The sequence below is a fragment of the Argopecten irradians genome, chromosome 2, assembly GCF_041381155.1.
Source record: "Argopecten irradians isolate NY chromosome 2, Ai_NY, whole genome shotgun sequence".
Classification (NCBI taxonomy): domain Eukaryota; kingdom Metazoa; phylum Mollusca; class Bivalvia; order Pectinida; family Pectinidae; genus Argopecten; species Argopecten irradians.
Genome location: NC_091135.1, coordinates 15,814,951 through 15,835,046, shown reverse-complemented (window position 1 = coordinate 15,835,046; position 20,096 = coordinate 15,814,951). Strand labels below are relative to the sequence as shown.

Sequence of the window (20,096 nt, the reverse complement as noted above, 5' to 3'; positions counted from 1 at the left end):
GGTGTTGATGAGGAGGTACATACAATTGATTCGGTGTATCAGCATACTTAGTCCGCTAAACCTGCCTACATTGTATATTATTAGGCATTTAAAAATAAAATTGCCAAAAATATAGACTATATATCAAAAAAAACAAAAAAACCACCAACAAACAAACTTAGAAGCATAGGCAGGTTTAGCAGACTAAGGCATATATACTGTACATGTATACTTCTATTTATTGTCAAATCCAATCATGACTGATTTCATTCTCATTTGGATTTGAGGGGAGAGGGGGGAGGGGGAAAAGGATCATTCAAAACTCCGACCACACCATCATCCAAAACAAAACATAATAATACTATCTTATGTATTGAAATGGTTTATTAAACCTATAACATTTTAAAAATGTGATTAAATAAATACATCAAGGTCATGGCGAAACATATTGTGTTCTATATCATATAATTAGAATTGTCCTCAATGATATATGTTCTGGATGTCAAGCACAGGGGAGAATTTCTACATGTACAGCTATACCTTTGAAACGATATATATATAGCTATTCCATTGCATTTCTTAAAGCACCTTTTCCACATCAATTATGTATACATTACTATCAAGTATTAGAGATGATCCAATGGCTTTACAGTTACAATGTATAAGGTTATATCTATAGCCAATCAAAATTGATTCTGAATCAATAGTTTTGTATTAGGCACCGTGACTGGAGAGTATTCAATGGGTACGTTTCACTCAAAACATCAAAGTCAATCTTCACCAGGACTTTTTTTCTGTTCCTTATTGACACATCACTAATACATATGTAGTGTATAGGACTGACTAGTGTTGCATACTAAAAGTGATGAGACACCAACACATATATATGAAACTATAATTAAGATAATTACATGTAGTATGAATTTTAGAATACCTAAACAAAAATAGTTTCTACTCATGCATACCAAATGTTTATATCATTTCACATTCTTTTGACACTTGTTAAAACACCCAATTTCCTATAATTCTAGCTGACCTGCAGTACACATGTGAATGTTGAAATATAATAAGACACTACAGGTCCAAAGTTATTCCTAACAATGAGAATATTTTCCTCCTAGTAAGATTCCTTATGTGTAACAAAAATTTCTTAAAGGCAACAACCTATATATTCACACTAAAGCTTCAAATGGATGGATGTTAAAAATATATATAAATAGATGTGCTCATCTAAAAATAACTTTTGTGACTGTATGTCCGGGATGATCACTAGGTAAATGCTACCACTCCAGGAGGAATTTTTAAACATATATGGAATTATTTGGTGTTTTCTAACGCAGGTTTTACTTCTTAAAAAATAAAATGTTTTACATATTTTGGCCAACTTCAATCAATCATTTGTACTTAAAATACAACGAACCTGAACCTGGCATGTGTATTGATATAATACCTGGCTGTATGTATACCTGTGACAGTTTTTTTTTTATTGAAGGTTGCCTGCAAAAAACATTTGTTTACTAAAATAGAGACTAATTTGTCTCATGTATCTCAATTTCCATTTTCACTTTGCAAATTTAAGTTGATTTTAAGGATCTAAAGATTTTGAGTGTTTTTGATATTGACAGTCTTGAAAATTCATGCAAAAATTTGATGACTATGATATTTGGAATGTGCTACAATCACAGACAGTACCTGAGGATTTCTTTTCTTGGTTATTCCCCAGACTGATTTTACAAGTCTGATTAATAATGATTGCATTTTTTGTTAAATGATATTGTCATTTGAAGACAGTAATTCTATCATTATCATTATTTTTTTTACAACAAAAATATTACAAAAACACAACAGTGCTTTAAAGAAATTGTATGTTATTGTTACATTATGAAATCTATCTTTCTAATACAACCACCAATGTGTAAAAAAGAAAAGTTTAATTTAAGGTATGTAACTCTCAAAAAACTACCAAACTTGAATGTAACAAATAATACCACTTCACGAAATTTAATGAAATTCAATTCCCAACAGTAAATCACAAGTGTGACATAAATAATTACACCTCTCTGTACATCTCAATTTACTATAATGGTAAATATAAAGTCTCAAAACTGTTAACAAGACTGAAAATTCAGAGGGAGGATGGGGCACAGAGCGGCCCCAGTTATACATTTCCCTCACTTTTACTTATTGTAGCAAAAATGTAAACCTATTATTCTCAAGTTAATTACATTGCCATGTTGAGATATCAGTTACCATCACATTACAGGTACATGTAAATGTCTGATATATAATACAAACAATATATATAGTAATTATTTTTACTTTTCATCATAAACATTTGAAAAGAAGAACGCAACCTAAAACAAAGATCACAGCAAGACAAAAACAGTCAACATAATAAACATATAGATTAATCCAAAGTTAGTCTATTAATGTTAAAAAGAAATTCTGCTTGGAGTCTGTTGGACGGCACTTTGGTGTGAATCAAGACATTAAATTCTGTCAACATATTTGGCACCCAAAACTAGTTTTAATGTTAACTGAAAAATATAGCAATTAAACTTAATCAGTTAAAAAAACACATTGGCAACACTTGGGCCTGATATTTAAAAGCATGTCATTGTATATGATATGTATAGTATGCATTCAATATATATTATACATATATGGAGTAACTATTGGCAACTCTTGTTATTAAAACTCTATAAAGCAATATACTTTAGGTAAAATGAGTTGTTATATAAGAGGTAATACAATTTAACAAAATCAATTTTATTTCCCACGTATTGCCCATCAGATTGTAACATACCAGATTACAGTGGCACACCACACCACATTTTACACACATCATGAACACATCAGTGAGAATGTATCTTAATTTAATCTTAAACTAAATCAAATACCATGGTACATGAAAAATCTACACCACACTGAGATATTTCCTTCTTGAGGACAATTATATTTCCATTCACTCAAGTCTCAGCTTTAAAATGTCCATGAACATGTAAATTTTTATAGTGAAATATATTAAAGCTGACAGTAAACTTCCATGTCCTTTGAAAATTCTAGATGTATAATATATACATCATATATTATTACACTAATTTTGTAATCTATACTGACAGTAACTTTTCCACGACTTTCATACATATTGATAAATATCTAATAAATATACTACAAAATTAGATAAAACATCATCCACAAGTAAAAGCTTTCAGATTAGTTTTGATTTGTAAGTTAATAAATTTTTCCATTGATTTATATTTAATAATACTGCAGCCATTACTTTTGATCAGTTTATGTTGGTTGATGAGTTCAGCAATGACTGCTGCAGAATGATACCGTCAATTGGCACTCTAAAGATGAGTGTAAATGCTCATTTTAACAATAGAAATATCTTGTCACAGGGACATGACCCAGCTTATCTGGTATTGATTCCTTCCACAGTTAATACCGGGTAATCATATGACATTCTTTAGTTAGTACCTAATAAGTTAATAGAATAGAAAATCACAATTTCACATTCCATATTGCTAATAATAATGTTAAATAAATCCCCAGTCTTTTGAACAATAAATTTATTTATATTGAAGCTGGAAAGGTGTACTATATATAGAGCAAAATACATTACATGTATTTTAAAGAGACAATTCACTCAGGCAAATTCTTTTACATAACCAATAAGCAAAATATAGCATAAATGTATTGTTCTACATTTCTTATGAAACATATAACGTAAAACATTGACAAATTCCACGAAATTGTTAAGTATTTTAATTAATATCGTTGAAATATCGAATCGTTGATCAATACGATTAAGCAGGTACAATATTAACTCTGTACCCATACCCGAGCCAAAGTCACGCACGTTAAACAAATAAACTACATAACCACTGAGAAGGTGATAAAATGATTTTTAGGCAAGACAATTCACCTAATAAGGTAAACACACTACTGTCAGAGCGATTTGAGCAGTTCTAGCCAAAAGTTGCATTACTTTACGAGCAAGGGACAGGGTTCGGCATACAAGAAGTTCGACCACAGTGTGTAATGGCGGACAGCGAGCAAAATTGAATATTTCACACACGTGTCACCACCATAGGCGTTTCAGGCATATCACAGTAAAACTGACTGATCTAATTTCCATTAGAACTTGTCTTATCCGATATATATACAAATTTTAATGTTCTCTTAGACTGAATTGTCCCTTTAATTATATATTATATTATTATACCTCAATTTATAACATTGCCTGTAATTAGTTGAAACTCATCACATGACAGGGAAATAGAACATCGTATTTTCCTGGGGCGTGTGCCCCTATGGTGTTTCACACAGAGTTATCTCCCCTTTCGATTGTACTACAATGGCAGACGAAGCGTAAAACATCATTCTTTATTCATTGCAAATTTAATTAATATTTAACACAGAGTACGGAATTGTGAATTTTCTGCATAATAAGCAATTTATGTCCCCGGTGGCAGTACGATATGAAGGTTTATTCACCCTCAGATGTAATATTTCCCTAAGGCAAGCCCTTGGGAAATATTACATCTTCGGGTATATAAACCTTCATATCACACTGACGCCGTTACCATAAATGCATATCATTGTATACTGGTTTTGTATGAAACACAGGGCCCTGTATCATTGTATGTTAGTTTTGTATGAAACATAGGGCCCTGTTGCATTTTATATTGGTTTTATATGACGCACAGGGCCCTGTATCATTACATATTTGTTGTATATATGTCACATAGGGCCCTGTATCATTGTATATTGGCTTTATGTGACACACAGGGCCCTGTATCATTGCATACTTGTTGTATATATGTCACATAGGGCCCTGTATCATTCAGTGTTTGTACAGTATGATGTAGGATTAATGTTTTGTAAACTGCAAATTTTATGAGACACATACAGAGCTATTTTGCTGTGTTACATCCAAGAATCATAATTATAAACTAAGAGAAGTTATATTCAGATGATGAATCACGAGTGTTTTACGCATCTGGTGAATTAATTACTAGGCACTATTTGTTGTAGCCATCAGTATATACTGGTATCTCTATAACAATATCATACTAGTGATTGATGCTGACTGAGTAACTGGTGATGATAGAACATTCTTTGGTACTCCAGCTGTAAGTGTGTCCCATGTCATAATAATGGTTCTGTTCCGTTCCAGTCCACAACACTGCCTTTCCACCTGTAAAGACACCAGTTACATCAGAAATTTTGCCACTAATAAAACCTTTCATGGATTTTAACAGATACCATCTGCCATTTCAAATTGTTTTTATAAATCTTAAAAAGATAGCAATGGTGTAAAGGATCCTATTCAATCAAGATATTCCTACTAACGTTTAACTTTACATGACACCAGTATCAAAATATTCCTACCAACATTTAACTTTACACGACACCAGTATCCGAATATTCCTACCAACGTTTAACTTGGTGGCACGCACCATTTCAACAAGAAGTAGTTTTAAGCTTTTGTTTTTCAAGATGGTGATTGTGATAGACATCTTTAAATTTTGCATCAACCAGAGCAATAACTTAAAATAAATTTAATCCTTATTTAGCAACTGGAACAAGAACGAAGAAGAACTTCGAAATATAGGCTGGCATGCCAAGGAAAGCATTATTACAGGCCGCAGTGTCCAGTACTTGAGATGTTCAAACCTATTACCACTATCAATCTATGGGCTTCAAGTTTGAATTTCACGTGATGCAGTTGCTAAGTAATGATCATAGGTTAGGTGTGTTTTTCTATAGGTACCTGGTAATTTTGCTTTCCTCCACCTCCTGACCTTGTAAATATAAATGTCCTTGAATGACCTGAATTCTTAATAGGACGTAAAACACAAACAGACAAAAAAGGATACTATAAAAGTTGTGTTAAGAAGAATGGCACTCACTTTGTTCTGATGCAATGTTCCAATGGGGGCACTAGCTCTTCTTCTCCCTTTTCATATTTAAGTGTGGTGTCTGTAAAAGGTTTGGTAAGATTAGAGATATTACAAATTACATGGAGCATATTGCATTTACACAGTAAGACAACCCAACACAAAGAAATCAATGAAAAGAGTTTTTTAAATAATTTTTAAGAACTTTTAGTATTTGAATTTCGATAACAAAATAAAATCTTTTTGAAGAACATTAATTAAACCAGACAAAATAGTAATCAGATTATTTACAAATCCTTAATCAAATACCGCACATGACTGAATTCACCTCAATTATAAATAAGACAATGTTCAAAAATACTACATTTTTTGTATCTACCTCCATCACTACACATTACTATATACCTGATACCATTATGGAAGTATGCCATTCATACAGTACATCAATGTTTACAACTCACAAACAAATATATAAGGACATTAGATCTGTTCCTCTATCAGTGACAGTTGTGACATTTCGAATACTGTAAACTCTCTTTTGCTGCTACTAAATTTTACGATTTACTTTTAAAAACAAGTTTGCAAACATAAACATTTGTGGAAATAAAACTTTAATAGAAATTCTTATCAATATTAATGATGTAGAGATATATGACTGTATTAATTCATGAAAATAAAATTTCATGAATTTACTTGGATCACGAAATTAAATTGCACATAAACAAAAGTTGATATGTTTGAGTGGCCTTTAAAATGAAAATCTGAGATCGATGAACAATGCTGAAATATTTATATTTTTTAAGTAAGAGTATACTTCAGCGCCGATTAAATTGACATTAAACATTGATAAGAAACACCCACTGGCTATGTAACAAATCTTTTTACTTAAGCCATACTTTCCAACCTGAATGAAATGACCAGCAAATATGAGAACAATAAAAGCATACTACTGACCGACACTCAGCTTGATTAGCTCTTGTTGCCTGGCCAAGCCATCGTAGTAGAAGAGGTCAAATCTTCGCTCGGCTTTCCAGTTACTGACCAGATCTTTCTTGAGAGAGAAGAGGACACTGAAGTGGCTCTCACTACAGATTACCCATATAGGGAAACGGGGAGTCTTTAGGTAGGTCCCTACCTGTCAACAAAGGACAATTTTAAGGCCCGTTATTGATGATGTACACAATGATGGACAGTAAGATGTATGATCTTTCATTGCTGCAGTTTCCTTTTCACATTTTTAAGATACCTTACAAAGCACTACACATGTTCAGTCAATTTGAATAAGAAAATCTCAATGACACATTGTGCACTGTATATCCATATAAATATGATTTTAAACAAGAGGCCCATAGGCCTTAACGGTCACCTGAGTTCAGATACAGAATGAAACAAAGACATGCATATAAACACTATATATTGGCCCATCAGGCCCTTGAAGTCAGTCAGTGATTTTATAAATTTGACTTTTTAATCTATGAAGATTATTTGGTTCCATCAAATCTGTGAATTCAGAAGAAAGATTTTTGAAATGTTATCCATTTTGAGCCCTTTTGGCCCCATCCCTCTGGCCCCTGGGGGTCGGCCAGGACCAATATGGATATGATGTTAAAATGCTATCTCAGGCTAATAATTCTAAACAAGTTTGACTCATTTCCTATGAAAATTGAGCAAAAAATGCTCATAAATGTGTTTTCCATATATAAACTATAGCAAACTTGACCCCCTCCCCAGCGGGAAACGTGAGACCCCAGGGTCATATAATTCACAATATTTGAAAAGGACCTCAAGACCTTTAAGACCCCGCCCCAAGGCCCCTCGGGGTCAGTCATGGAAAATTGGTTAATAGGATTCAATGGTCATCTCATACTGATAATTCTGACAATATTTGACTCATTTCCTATTACAAATGATCAAATAATACTCAAAAATGTGTTTTCCCTATATAAACTATAGTAAACTTAACCCCCTCCCCAGGGGGAAACCAGAGACCCCTGGGTCATATAATTCACAATTTTTTGTAAAGAACCTTAGGACCTTTCTATCTATGAAGAGTATTTAATTCCATCACATCTGTGAGTGGAGAAGAAGATTTTTTAAATTTTAGTCAATTTTACCCCTTTTGGCCCCTCCCACAGCCCCCTGGGGGGTGGGGAACATATAATTCACAATTTTGATCGGCCTTATGCCTTAGAAGGTTTGTGCAAAATTTCATTGAAATTGCTTCAGCAGTTTTGGAGAAGAAGTCGAAAATGTAAATTGTTTACAGACATACGACGGACGACGACGGACAAAAGGCGATTAGAATAGGTCACTTGAGACTTCGTCTCAGGTGACTTAAAAACTTCCAAAAAATGCTATTTTTCGTTTGAAAAGACTAAATATATTACATCGATTTAGATACCTGTATCTCATGATTGCAAAATAACTTTTGTTTATCTATAATTAGTAACTACTACTGTTATTGAATTTCCTTTCATTACAATAAAATTGTAAATGATTACACATGCATTCCCTATCTGACCCTTAAATCTTTGGTGAGGAAATAAAAGCTCACAGAGGCTAGGAGCTTCTCAGATTTTTTCAAAAAAGATAAGAATTTCCCTTCTTTTTTTCACTGGATCACAAAAACTTTTCCATTGAATATGTTACACTTTTCTTTTCATGAATCAAAATGTACCTGACAGGATCCATAATGCTCAAACAGAGATAGAAGTCCAGTGTCTGAGCGAGCGTTCGGGCCCTTGAGGACTGTACCAGGGGAGCCGTCTCCAGACTCCAGCTCCACCGTATCATTGAACACATTAGACACAGCTCTACCAGTCAGGATCAGGTTCACCATGTCCTGGTCAACAAAAACAAATGTGTACATTTTCGTAACTGGACTGTGTTAATACTTTAAGTAATCTCAGTATTACTTTTGAATTAAACAAGGCCTTTTAAATTACTGGATATTAATTACCATATTTTCCGGAGTAAAAGTCGCAACTTTTTTCCTTGTAAATCCGAAGTGCGACCTTTACATATGTGCGACTTATACATGAAGGAAAACCAAAATCAAACAATGTTTTTGCATTATTACCTCGTCACTTGTGAAATTCTGAAGTTTTACTCACCGGTTTAGTAAAGTTATACATCGAAAAAATCTCAGTAAAAGTGTAAAAGATGTAAAATGTATTGAAAAATATACAGAGATTCAACTGTTAATCTCAGAGTACATGATGGAGCATATGCATTTCATCATTCATAAATTTTAAAGTTTCTTTTTTTTTGAGGATATGTTGATGTCTGATCTTGACAAGTGAATTTTTATTTAAAAATTTTGACAGGCATCAAACAAGTGGGCCTTAACGGTCATCTGACTATTATTTTACGTTTAAAGATTTTAGCCTGAGTGACCTTGATTTGTATCCATTGGGCCTGATTCATTTGGACATGGTCCCTTCACTTAATATCTCTACTCTAGGAATTTGAAAATGAAGGGTCAAGGCATCAAATAAAACAGGCCAAATATGATGGGCCTTCTGTTCTTGAGAGGTCGTTTAAAGATTTTAGCCTTTTTGACCCCCGTGACCTTGAATGGGTTAAAAATTTGAACAAACTGTAGCCCTTCATCCAAGCAACAGTCCCAATATTGTCCCATCGACCTCATTATTTGAACAAATCTTTTAAAAGATTTTAGCCTTGACCTTGAATAAGGTCGGTCATTTATTTGAACAAACTGGGTAGCCCTTCATCCCAAGAGTACAGGTCACTAATATCAGGCCTAGGCCTCAAGTTATTCACAAGCAGTTGTTTAATTTGTATTAAAGGTCATTTTCGAATTTATCAGCCTAGTTCTTGAGAAGAAGTTTGATCCCCTCGTGACCTTGAATGAAGGTCAAGGTCATTTATTTGAACAAACTTGGTAGCCCTTCATCCCAGCTCCTACAGGCAAATATCAGTACCCTGGGCCTTCTGGTTCTTGAGAAGACGTTGTTTAAAGATTTTAAGCCTTTTTGACCCCCGTGACCTTGAATGAAGGTTTAAGGTCATTCATTTGAACAAACTTGGTAGCCCTTCATCCAAGCATGTCACAGTCCCAATATCAGTACCCTGGGCCTTCTGGTTCTTGAGAAGAAGTTGTTTAAAGATTTAGCCTATTTGAGCCTAAGCCCTTCATTTGACCCAGTCGTGACCTTGAATGAAGGTCAAGGTCATTTATTTGAACAAACTTGGTAGCCCTTCATCCCAGCATCCCTACAGGGCCAATATCAGTACCCTGGGCCTTCTGGTTCTTGAGAAGAAGTTGTTTAAAGATTTTAGCCTTTTTGACCCCTCGTGACCTTGAATGAAGGTCAAGGTCATTCATGTTGAACAAACTTGGTAGCCTTCATCCAAGCATGTCCACAGTACCCCTGGGCCTTCTGGTTCCTTGAGAAGAATTTGTTTAAAGATTTTAGCCTATTTGGACCCTAGACCTTGAATGAAGGTCAGGGGTCATTTATTTGAAACAAACTTTGTAGCCTCTAAGCCACAGGCCTAATATCAGGTCATCTAGTGCCTATTCAGTTATTCACAAGCAGTTATTTAAAGATTTTAGCCTATTTGACCCCCTGTGACCTTGAATGAAGGTCAAGGTCATTTATTTCGAACAAACTTGGTAGCCCTTCATCCAATAGCATGTCACAGGGCAAATATCAGTACCCTGGGCCTTCTGGTTCTTGAGAAGAAGTTGTTTAAAGATTTTTAGCCTATTTGACCCTCGTGAACCTTGAATGAAGGTCAAGGTCATTTATTTGAACAAACTTTTGGTAGCCCTTCATCCCAGCATTGCCAAGGCCCTAATATCAGGTCTCTAGGCCTCTTAGTTATTCACAAGAAGTTGTTTAAAGGATTTTTTGCCTATTTGACCCTCGTGACCTTGATGAAGTTATAGTATTCGATTTAGAACCTTTATGCCCAGCAACATGAATCCAGGGCAATATCATAAATACATCATTGTAAATAAATACACGCCAAATATGAGTGACTCTGCCTTGCTTATTTACGGCGGACGGCGGACGGGGGGGGGGGGCGGACGAAAATATGACGTTACATCTGAGAGGATTGTTAGGACTGTGGAACATTGGAAAAAAGTAATATTGTCTATATTAATTATAAATACATCATTTATAAAAATATTGCCTTAGCGAATATAGGTTACCATCTGAGAAACCCATATCAAATTCCCCATAGTAGGAACCCAGAAATCTCTGCTCTATCATTTGTGTCACAACAATAGAGCAGTGACGCCAGGGTTTCCAAAGTCGTAATGTTACTTATTAATGCATGTAAGTGATTTATTATAATTTTAAGATGCTCCACCGCAGATAAAGCATACACGATACTCATCATTTGAACAACAATAGTGTGTGTTATCGTGTGTATGTATTTTTAATTAACATAAAAATAATACGGTAAAAAGTAATTTATTTTGCTTTTGTTGCATGCGTATTCAGTACTTCATTCCATATAGGAAATGGTGGTAATGGTATGTGTTAAATTAGTAACATTTGTAATGGAAGAAGAACACTCATTTGTCTACTCCTGTTTTTGATAGAGAAAAATACTGTTTGTCAGCAGTGGAGCATTTATTTAGCAAGTAATTTAAGAATGAAAATTCAAACCCTTGTATGGTTGACAGATAGCGTTTTTAAACCATTATATTCAAATCATATCCTATAATCGAGTTTTTCTTAAATATCATTGAATGGCATCATTACAATGACTTTCCTGCAAACACAAATTTTATATCTGAGAAGTATGTACTTACAAATCCATAAACCTGGACATGATACATGAATAGAGAGCCAGAATGACCCCACTGGTACCATCCAGCTCAAACTGTCAACATATTAAAACATACATCTTTAAAGGACATATGACTTGTATGAAATTAGGTTTGCTAAATTAAATTTGTAGATGTGGGAAAAAGGAATGACCAGTATTGACAGAAACTTGAAAGTCACTGTTATTGATATTATAATTAAGGATACATGTAATTGTATTCATTCAAGGTGGATAATAATTCTATTTAATTCTGTCTCATTTTGTTTATAGCATGACAAAAACTAGAATGCTTGTAACAATCACCTGGCTGAGATTCTGGGTAATGAAACTTTTTAGTTCTGCATAAGTTTTAAAGTGGTTGATCATCAACTGTAAAAAAATATAAAATGTAGTGAACAGCAAGAAACAACTGAACAGAAAGACTACTGTTACAGTATGACATGGAACTTTCCCTGTGTAGAAAATTACACTGGTTATTTGGATACTATGAAGCTATGACTTTAAACAAAAAATGAATTTCTTTCTTTCCTTACTGTCATGAATGTTGCAAAGAATAACCATTAAATCAAATGTTTCTAATTGTGAAATGAGTGGAATGCTCCAAACCATGGAGCACATAAACAGCTTTGCTGTGAAATCACATTCCTTACATCATCACTGTGGTATATGACTATCAACTGTATCAGGTTATAAATAGCAATGGATCTTTCATTACCTGTCGTCGAGGTCTAATTTTTAAGCCCGATGCCTCTCTGATAATGTTAAAACTTGTAGGCCTGAGGTTTTAATGATCATGTTATACTGTAACAGTACACAATTCTCTAATTTGTTTTATTCTGTTCCATAATTAAAAAGAAATATATTGTAATATATGACATGTAAAATTTGAAATTATTTGTATGTATGTAATAGTAGATCTTGAATCCTGTGGTTGGAATGAAATACGCAATGACTAGTAGGTAAAATTAGAAAGATCGGCAACTCCATCATTTTTACGATCAGCAGATGTATCTCCTATATGTGCCTAGATTTTTTTTCATATAACTCTTAAATACTTAAATACAGGAGGATAACTTTGATATGTTATGAAAGTTCAGTAATTTTCATATGGTTTTGGTACAGTTTTTGGGAAGAGAAAAAAATAAAATTTTAATAACACCAATAAAAGAAAATTCCCTCTGTGATCAGCAGAGACAATGAAGGAGTTTCCAATCGTTATGTACACATGTTTGTGGTGCAATAAGATCAAAAGAGGAGATTTATTTACCGTTTCTGTTAAATCATCCCCTTTAAATTTTCCCTTTCCTGTTTGGAATTGAGGTTTTCCTGATGGACTAAAATAAAGAACCAATATGACAACCATATACTGTTCAATCTTAAGGCAAGCAAATAAATGTACTTTGTGCAGATCAGGAAATTCATCAGTGATAGATTAGTGTAAAATTGGTTAAATCAGTCTATGTCATAGAGTATATTTAATTTAATTGATTTATTGCACTGCTATAAAAGATGAAAAAAAATAATACATTTTGAAAAAAAAAAGATATTTTTTCATAATAGACAACCAACATTTTCAAAATGTAGCATGTACTACAAAGTGATGTTTCTGCACCGTACGAATCCTGCCCCGACTGTTAGAGGTTATAGACACGACATAATGTGCTATACCTCTAACATTGTTGGAGTATGTTGCTCTATGCTGGGGTCTATACAGTAAACAACAAAAACACACTCAGTTTATGTGTTGCTTATAATTATGAGATAGAGCGGATCACTTACAGCACGACAACTGCACACTTACAGCACGACGACTGCAGTCTTGTTCTCGCCTGCTCTCCAGAAGATCTGTGACAGGGCCGTTGCCAAGCAGCCACTACGTTCCTCTATACTGGGGTCACTGCTGTAAATAACACAAAGACACTCAGTGACACAAACATTCCAATAAAGTGCCGATGCGAACATTATAATAGAGTGCCGACACAAACATTCCAATAGAGTGCCGACACAAACATTCCAATAGAGTGCCAATCAAATTGTGCAAGGAAAGTTCATCAAACATTTAACATGGCTTGCTTTTAACATTCAAAATGTGTTAAGACAGATCTTTTTACTTCCAATTTAAAATAACTTGCTTTCAATACCAACGTTTGGAGATAGATCTTTTTACTTACAATCTACTAAATGGTACTGGGTTGTCTCCAAATAGCATCTCCTGTAGCACACATGCCTGAACTGCTGCTAGTACACCACATGGCCCACCCTACAATTGATACGACCAATCACATTCAACAAGATTCATTTACCAGGGTATATTTATATTCTAGTGCAGAAATTTCCGAGTTTGTTATTAGAACTATATTCACTATACCGTAAATATCATCAATTTGATTTTCTTTACCTTTTTCTGTACAATGCCAAACTTGAGATTTGGTAGATCACAGAATGTAAAGCTCTGGTATCGCCACTCATCATTGAAATTCTGGTTGGCATGGCCAAAAATAATTGTCTTTAGGTTCTGTAAACAAAAATAATACAACAAATGTTGGACCATTATCTTTTCATATTTCATATTTCACTTTATCTATACATCTAGTATATACATAGCTATATCATATATCTTTATATTATTTATGCATGTAGTTTTTATTTTTGCAATAACATTTAAACCTTTCTTTTTTATGATAGAAATAAATCTGTTATTATAACTTTATTAAATATCTGCATTCTACCTATCTCATTGCTACTTGTCCATCTTACAATGATGGGCATAGACAAACTATGCTCAACTTTACCATAAATCTACAAATAAAACTTACAACAGCTGTCTGTAGAGTGATAGGTCTAGCATGCACAAGGTTTTGAATCGGTCTTCCAACAGGAAGTCTTGGACCAAGGTCAAGATTTGATACCTCATTGTCAAGGTCATCTATATCTCCAATCTCTACATCACCGACCTTAGTCGAGGTAGATTTAAAAGATGAAGGCCTACTACAAAAGAAAAAAATGCTTTCTTTAACAGATTTTACTAAGATATTTTTTAATACTTTTTCAGTTAATTTTTAAACCAGATTATCTCCTCATACTTTGATCTATCATCAAACATTTCATAGAAACCAATATTTAAAACTCTGAAATGAATCATTGGAATCTCAATAATGAGACTGGTGGTAAAAAAACCAATAATGCCTCTATATTTTAGGTGTTTACATTTCTTAACACATGATCAAATTTAAGCTACAGCAATTCAAACTATACAGCCATAATAACAGACTGTTATAGGCATATGTATACTCTGAATAATTGTTCACTAAATATCCTTAGCGATTCTAAAACTATCAAAATACAATTATAATGTATACAAGTTTTCAAGATAAACTAATCTAAACTAATACTTTTAAAATTCTTGAATTTATAAAATATTATTGTCCTTTAATAATTTTTATGGATTTCTGAATATTTTGCTGGTGCATAGAATTTGCAGATTTCGATGAAAAGATGAATACAGTTAAATTAAAACACATGGAGAGTCTAGCCGCTATACTATACAGTATTGTGTACTCTGTTGTTGTACCTTTGTGGCAGTGATTCCCGGGCGGGTTGATTTTTGCTGATACTTGACTTGTCAACACTGTAGTGAGTCTCTTCTTTCTCTACTGAGTTCTGACGACGACTCATCTTACCAGATTTCACAGGAGTATCAACATCTAAGACATTTTGTATAGATTTGCGATGTTCCATGGGTCGTGAAATCAATGTATCTATACTTTCCAGATCACTTTTAGGTGCCACTACTATAGGTTCCCTGTTGCTGGCAGATATCGACGGAGCTTCTTTATCATTGGCAGGTGTTGGAATACTTCCTTTCCTAGATACACCAGACATAGGGCGCGAGCGCTGGCCTCTTCGTCTTTCCTGGACACAATAATAACCATAAACTATTCAGGAAATGATACAAATGAAAATAGATTTTGTTACAGGAATTTAACTTTTGCCGTTTTCTAATTGGTTTAGTGCACTTGGACAGGTCTCGACAAAATGCAATGTCAATCTGAAACCAATATAATGAACCTGTTCAGAGGTTAATTGACATTACAAATCTGGTAACCTGGCTATAAATATGAATAGATATACACAAGGAATTCCCTGTGTCTTCCACATTTTTGACCAATCAAACTAGAGCATTGTTGATCATCAGACAATATCCATAATATATTTAGCAGACATGGCAGACAACAATGTGGTAGGACTAGAAAAAAATATTTTACAAATGGTAAATGTACATGTTAAACCCTTGAAAAGTTATATTTCCCTCAGCCTTTGGTCTCAGGGAATATCACCTTTCTCAGGGTTAACATAGTATTAAACCACAAAAAGTCATTTTTTGTATAATATCTATTATGAATTTTTTCTATTACATTGAACCGGGTATGTTAACTTACATCTAAGTTACTAGTGATAGGCCCAGAGAGACCTCTGTGTTTATTAGAGGAGCGAGGTCGTGTCTTCTGTGTGGAAGAAGTGACATCAGATGTGTCCTGGCCAAGGACACCAGATTTGCCATCACCTAGAATTGTCTCACTCTCAAGGTTGTCTTCAATCACAAGATCACCTGTCTCTGTCCTATTGGAGGCTGTAATGTATAACAAAGACAATTACATATCACATGACAAAAAATATAAAAGGCTGCAAGTCTTTGAGATGGATCCTTGTGCAACTGAATGATTCCATGTGAAAAAATATATTTTTTCCAGTGTATCAATTAAATAAACTGGCACTTACATATACACTAAAAAATAACTACATTAATAAGTAAATATTAATAAGCAATCATAAAATTGTGGTTTCATTTTATTTTTTTTATTATCGAATAACTTTTCAATCAAGGGGAGATAAATATATGGCACAAATCACAAAGGAATTCTTAGGTTTCAGAGTTAGTAGCTAGCTATAGTTTAATACTTTTTGAAATATTATTTTTTCTAGATTTAGCAACAAGTCAGATCACAAATTACCAATATTGATTTCCATTCGTCCTGATATTAAGATACTACTTACATGTACCACTTGCAGCAGAACCAAAGCCTGCAGTCTTTCTCTTTGAGGAGGTAGAAGCCATGGCTTCACTTGAAAACTTAAAGTTCAGTTTATCTGTTCCTGGGGAGTGTAGTGTGTCTGGACTACGATCACCCTGTCGACCTTTAGAGCTACTTGGCCGGTCTAGATTTCCTTCAGTTCTCTCCAGTAAGAATTTAGTTACTACTTCTATCATAGATCGTAGAGGTTCAATCATCTCCTGAAAAATAAAACTCATCAAATGATGTAATCAGTCTTTCAAACTATCAGACAAGGCTTCATTAGATCATTAAATTAAATATACATCATTTATGTTCATCTTAAATAAAAATATATACATCCTCATATCCTACCTTATTTTTCTTCATCAATTTTTCAATTCGTAACTCCTTCATCAAAGCTTGGCGATTACTAATACATGCATCAGACCTGGGCATTTCCTCATCCATTGACTGAAGCGTCCCTTTCAAGCCCTGCAGAGTTTAAAAGTAATAATATCATATCATGATCATGATATACCAGTGATCAAAAAGTGGATCATCCACATTTTTTTATGAATCAACTTTTTTTGTTTTAATACTTCTTTAATTAAGATATTCCAGTTGCATTTAAAGCTTGTTAAATTGATATATGGTACTCAAAAAATGCATATGTAGCAAAGTTTAAAATGCATTCAAACAATTTGTTCCTATACAATTTAAAGGCTTACTAAGCGATATAATATACTTTTTTTGTAGTGTAGTCCTAGGGTGGGGATCTACATGTATATACTGGCTGACAACATATTATCATGAAGAACATATAACTGTATCATGATTTTGATTGGCGTGGCATATAACAAATGCAATTTTCAAACGGCTTTGTGTTTAGAAAAATATCACATACCAAAATTCCCAATAACATTTTCAATTTAAAAAAAAAAAAGAAAAAACAATCTTTAGCTTTAAGCTAAAGACACAAGCAAAAAATAACATTTCTGGAGATTAAAATGCTTGCAAGAAAAACCGACGCCTGGAATTTACAGGGGATGTTAAGGGTCATTTGAACACTATGCAACCACGTACTTTTCGTTTGAAACAATAGAGCAATAATTGACTTAATTAGCTTAATCATACTTGATTAAAAATGCTTTCAATTTGTTCGAATGATTTTTATAAACAAACCATAGTAAGTTTCAGGAGTTGCTGTTTAACGGAAGCATTTTTATCTTATAAAATGTTGTTTACTGTCAGTTTTGTATAGCTATAAATAGCTATTATAGCTATATAAATATATTGCTATAATAGCAATAAATTAACATGTGCCCAACCTGATTCATATTGAGACTGCCATGGCCATGCAGGTATCAAACCCAGGTCTCAGGTGTGAAAAACTACGACTCTACAGACTGACCTAAAGAAGCATGCTCCGTCAGCTGAGTGACAGAGATCTAGACCATATTTAAAACTATGTACAAATGAAATAACACCAAACCACTCCAGTATCCTTTTACACATGAAACAGGTCTGGTAGCACGCTAAATCTGGCTATATATAGCTAGATTTGACTATATAGCCAAATCTGACAACACGTATAGTGGACAAATGTAAACAAAAGTGACATACCTGGTCACAAAATCAGTGTACACATTGAAAATTGATTGAATGCTGAATCTAGAGAATCGGTAAAACGAAATATTTTTGTCATCCAAAATAATTTCCGGTGATTTTTTAAAAATCTGTTGTTTCATTTTTTGGTACTCGCATCCATTCATCCTCATGTTCTGATGAAAAATATACAAAATCCAAATTTCCCATTTGAAATATGCCACATATCTTAATCTTGTTGTTCATGATCATGAGCTGACTACAGCACTTTTTGCACATGATCAATTTGCACGGGATCTATACATGCTCCAAGCGCACCTGTGGCCCGAATCTTCATCAGGTGGATGCTTATCTGCAGACGACACATTGACGCCATATTGGTTAGCCTCGCTATAGTTTTGTTACCGGGGACTATACAATGATAATGGATACTAAAAAATTGCAACGATGGAATTTTAAAAAGTCGCCTGCAAATGAACAAGTAAGCAAACATTATTCATATCACCGACTCACATGTTTCGTCATCCATGCTTTCATACTGCAAGAGAAAAATGTGACCAAACCTCACCTGTTTGATAACATTTGTCCACTATATGTGATGTCAGATTTGGCTATATAGTCAAATCTATCTATACTGGCAGGCGACCAGTTCTCGCCGAGTACCAATTCTCGACATTGGATCTGAATCTGTAAGATTTCCATGCAAATCCATCTAGTCAATAAAGCCGTCTTCTGATAGAAGACAGCTACCATGCTGATTTCCACAAAAAAATGTTTCAAATTTCGTCTGTGATCATACAAGCTTAGTATATATATATATATATGCGATGGCGAGAATTGGTACTCGGTGAGAACTGGTCACTTGCCAGTATAGCCAAATTTAGCATGCTACCGACCTGTCAAATAAGACTATTTAAAGACTATGTGCACTCCTGCAATAAGCAAGCAGATATATAAGTGGTCTTATCCTATTTGTGGTATTTTCAGTAGTCCCATAAGGCCATATCAGTATAAGCTGCAGGGACAGAGTGAAGTTCGGTTAGAGAGTGTAGTTACCGGTAGGCTAGGTCTACTGGCAGGCGACCAGTTCTCGCCGAGTACTAATTCTCGCCATCGTATCTGTATCTGCACAATTTACATGAAAATATTTAGTCACTAAAGCCATCTTCTGATAGAAGACACTATAACCATGCTGATTTCCACAAAAAGTGGTCTGAAAATTCGTGTGTGATCATACAAGTACACATGCGATGGCAAGAACTGGTACCCGGCGAGAACTGGTCGCTTATCAGTAGGCCTAGTGATGATATTAAATTCGTTCAAAACCGGTCATCACATGAGATGGCGGCTGTAAAACAGAGTACAAGAATTAAAATTCTATATACCTTTCGACTGAGATACTCTCGAACTATGGAGGAAGCTATGGCTTCCACCCGTAGGTTGTTCATCTTGAGGTTAAATCACTATCAGACGTTCATAACGTGGACAAATATCGGACCGACTATCAAACGGATGATGTTCTCAAACCGACGTCCGCCATATTGAAACATTCCGCTAAGATCTCGGTCACGCAGAAACGTAATAAAACTTTAATTAAGTAATGGCATCCAATCATATGTTTCTTATCAATTATAACTTAGTAAAAATCAAGAAATGACAAATAGCATTTTGAAATAGTTCTTAATAAAAAAAACGGCGAAAATGATTGTTGTAAAATTGTACTTCACACAAGGTAGTCAAT

At 34.1% G+C, this 20,096-nt stretch overlaps 1 protein-coding gene across 1 annotated transcript; it reads right to left on the bottom strand.

Moving 5' to 3' along the window:
* Nucleotides 1-343: 343 nt before the first annotated feature.
* LOC138316464 (probable ubiquitin carboxyl-terminal hydrolase MINDY-4) lies at nucleotides 344-19,936 on the bottom strand. The gene is made up of 16 exons (XM_069258158.1): nucleotides 19,741-19,936; nucleotides 17,123-17,242; nucleotides 16,752-16,989; nucleotides 16,136-16,326; nucleotides 15,268-15,608; nucleotides 14,513-14,684; nucleotides 14,095-14,211; nucleotides 13,868-13,956; nucleotides 13,498-13,596; nucleotides 12,964-13,030; nucleotides 12,000-12,065; nucleotides 11,680-11,750; nucleotides 8,566-8,770; nucleotides 6,843-7,023; nucleotides 5,901-5,970; nucleotides 344-5,185 (listed from the first exon to the last, which is right to left on the bottom strand). Exons 1-16 carry the CDS (start codon nucleotides 19,801-19,803, stop codon nucleotides 5,137-5,139), a joined length of 2,139 nt encoding a protein of 712 aa, XP_069114259.1. The 5' UTR covers nucleotides 19,804-19,936; the 3' UTR covers nucleotides 344-5,136.
* Between the last annotated feature and the right edge of the window lie 160 nt (nucleotides 19,937-20,096).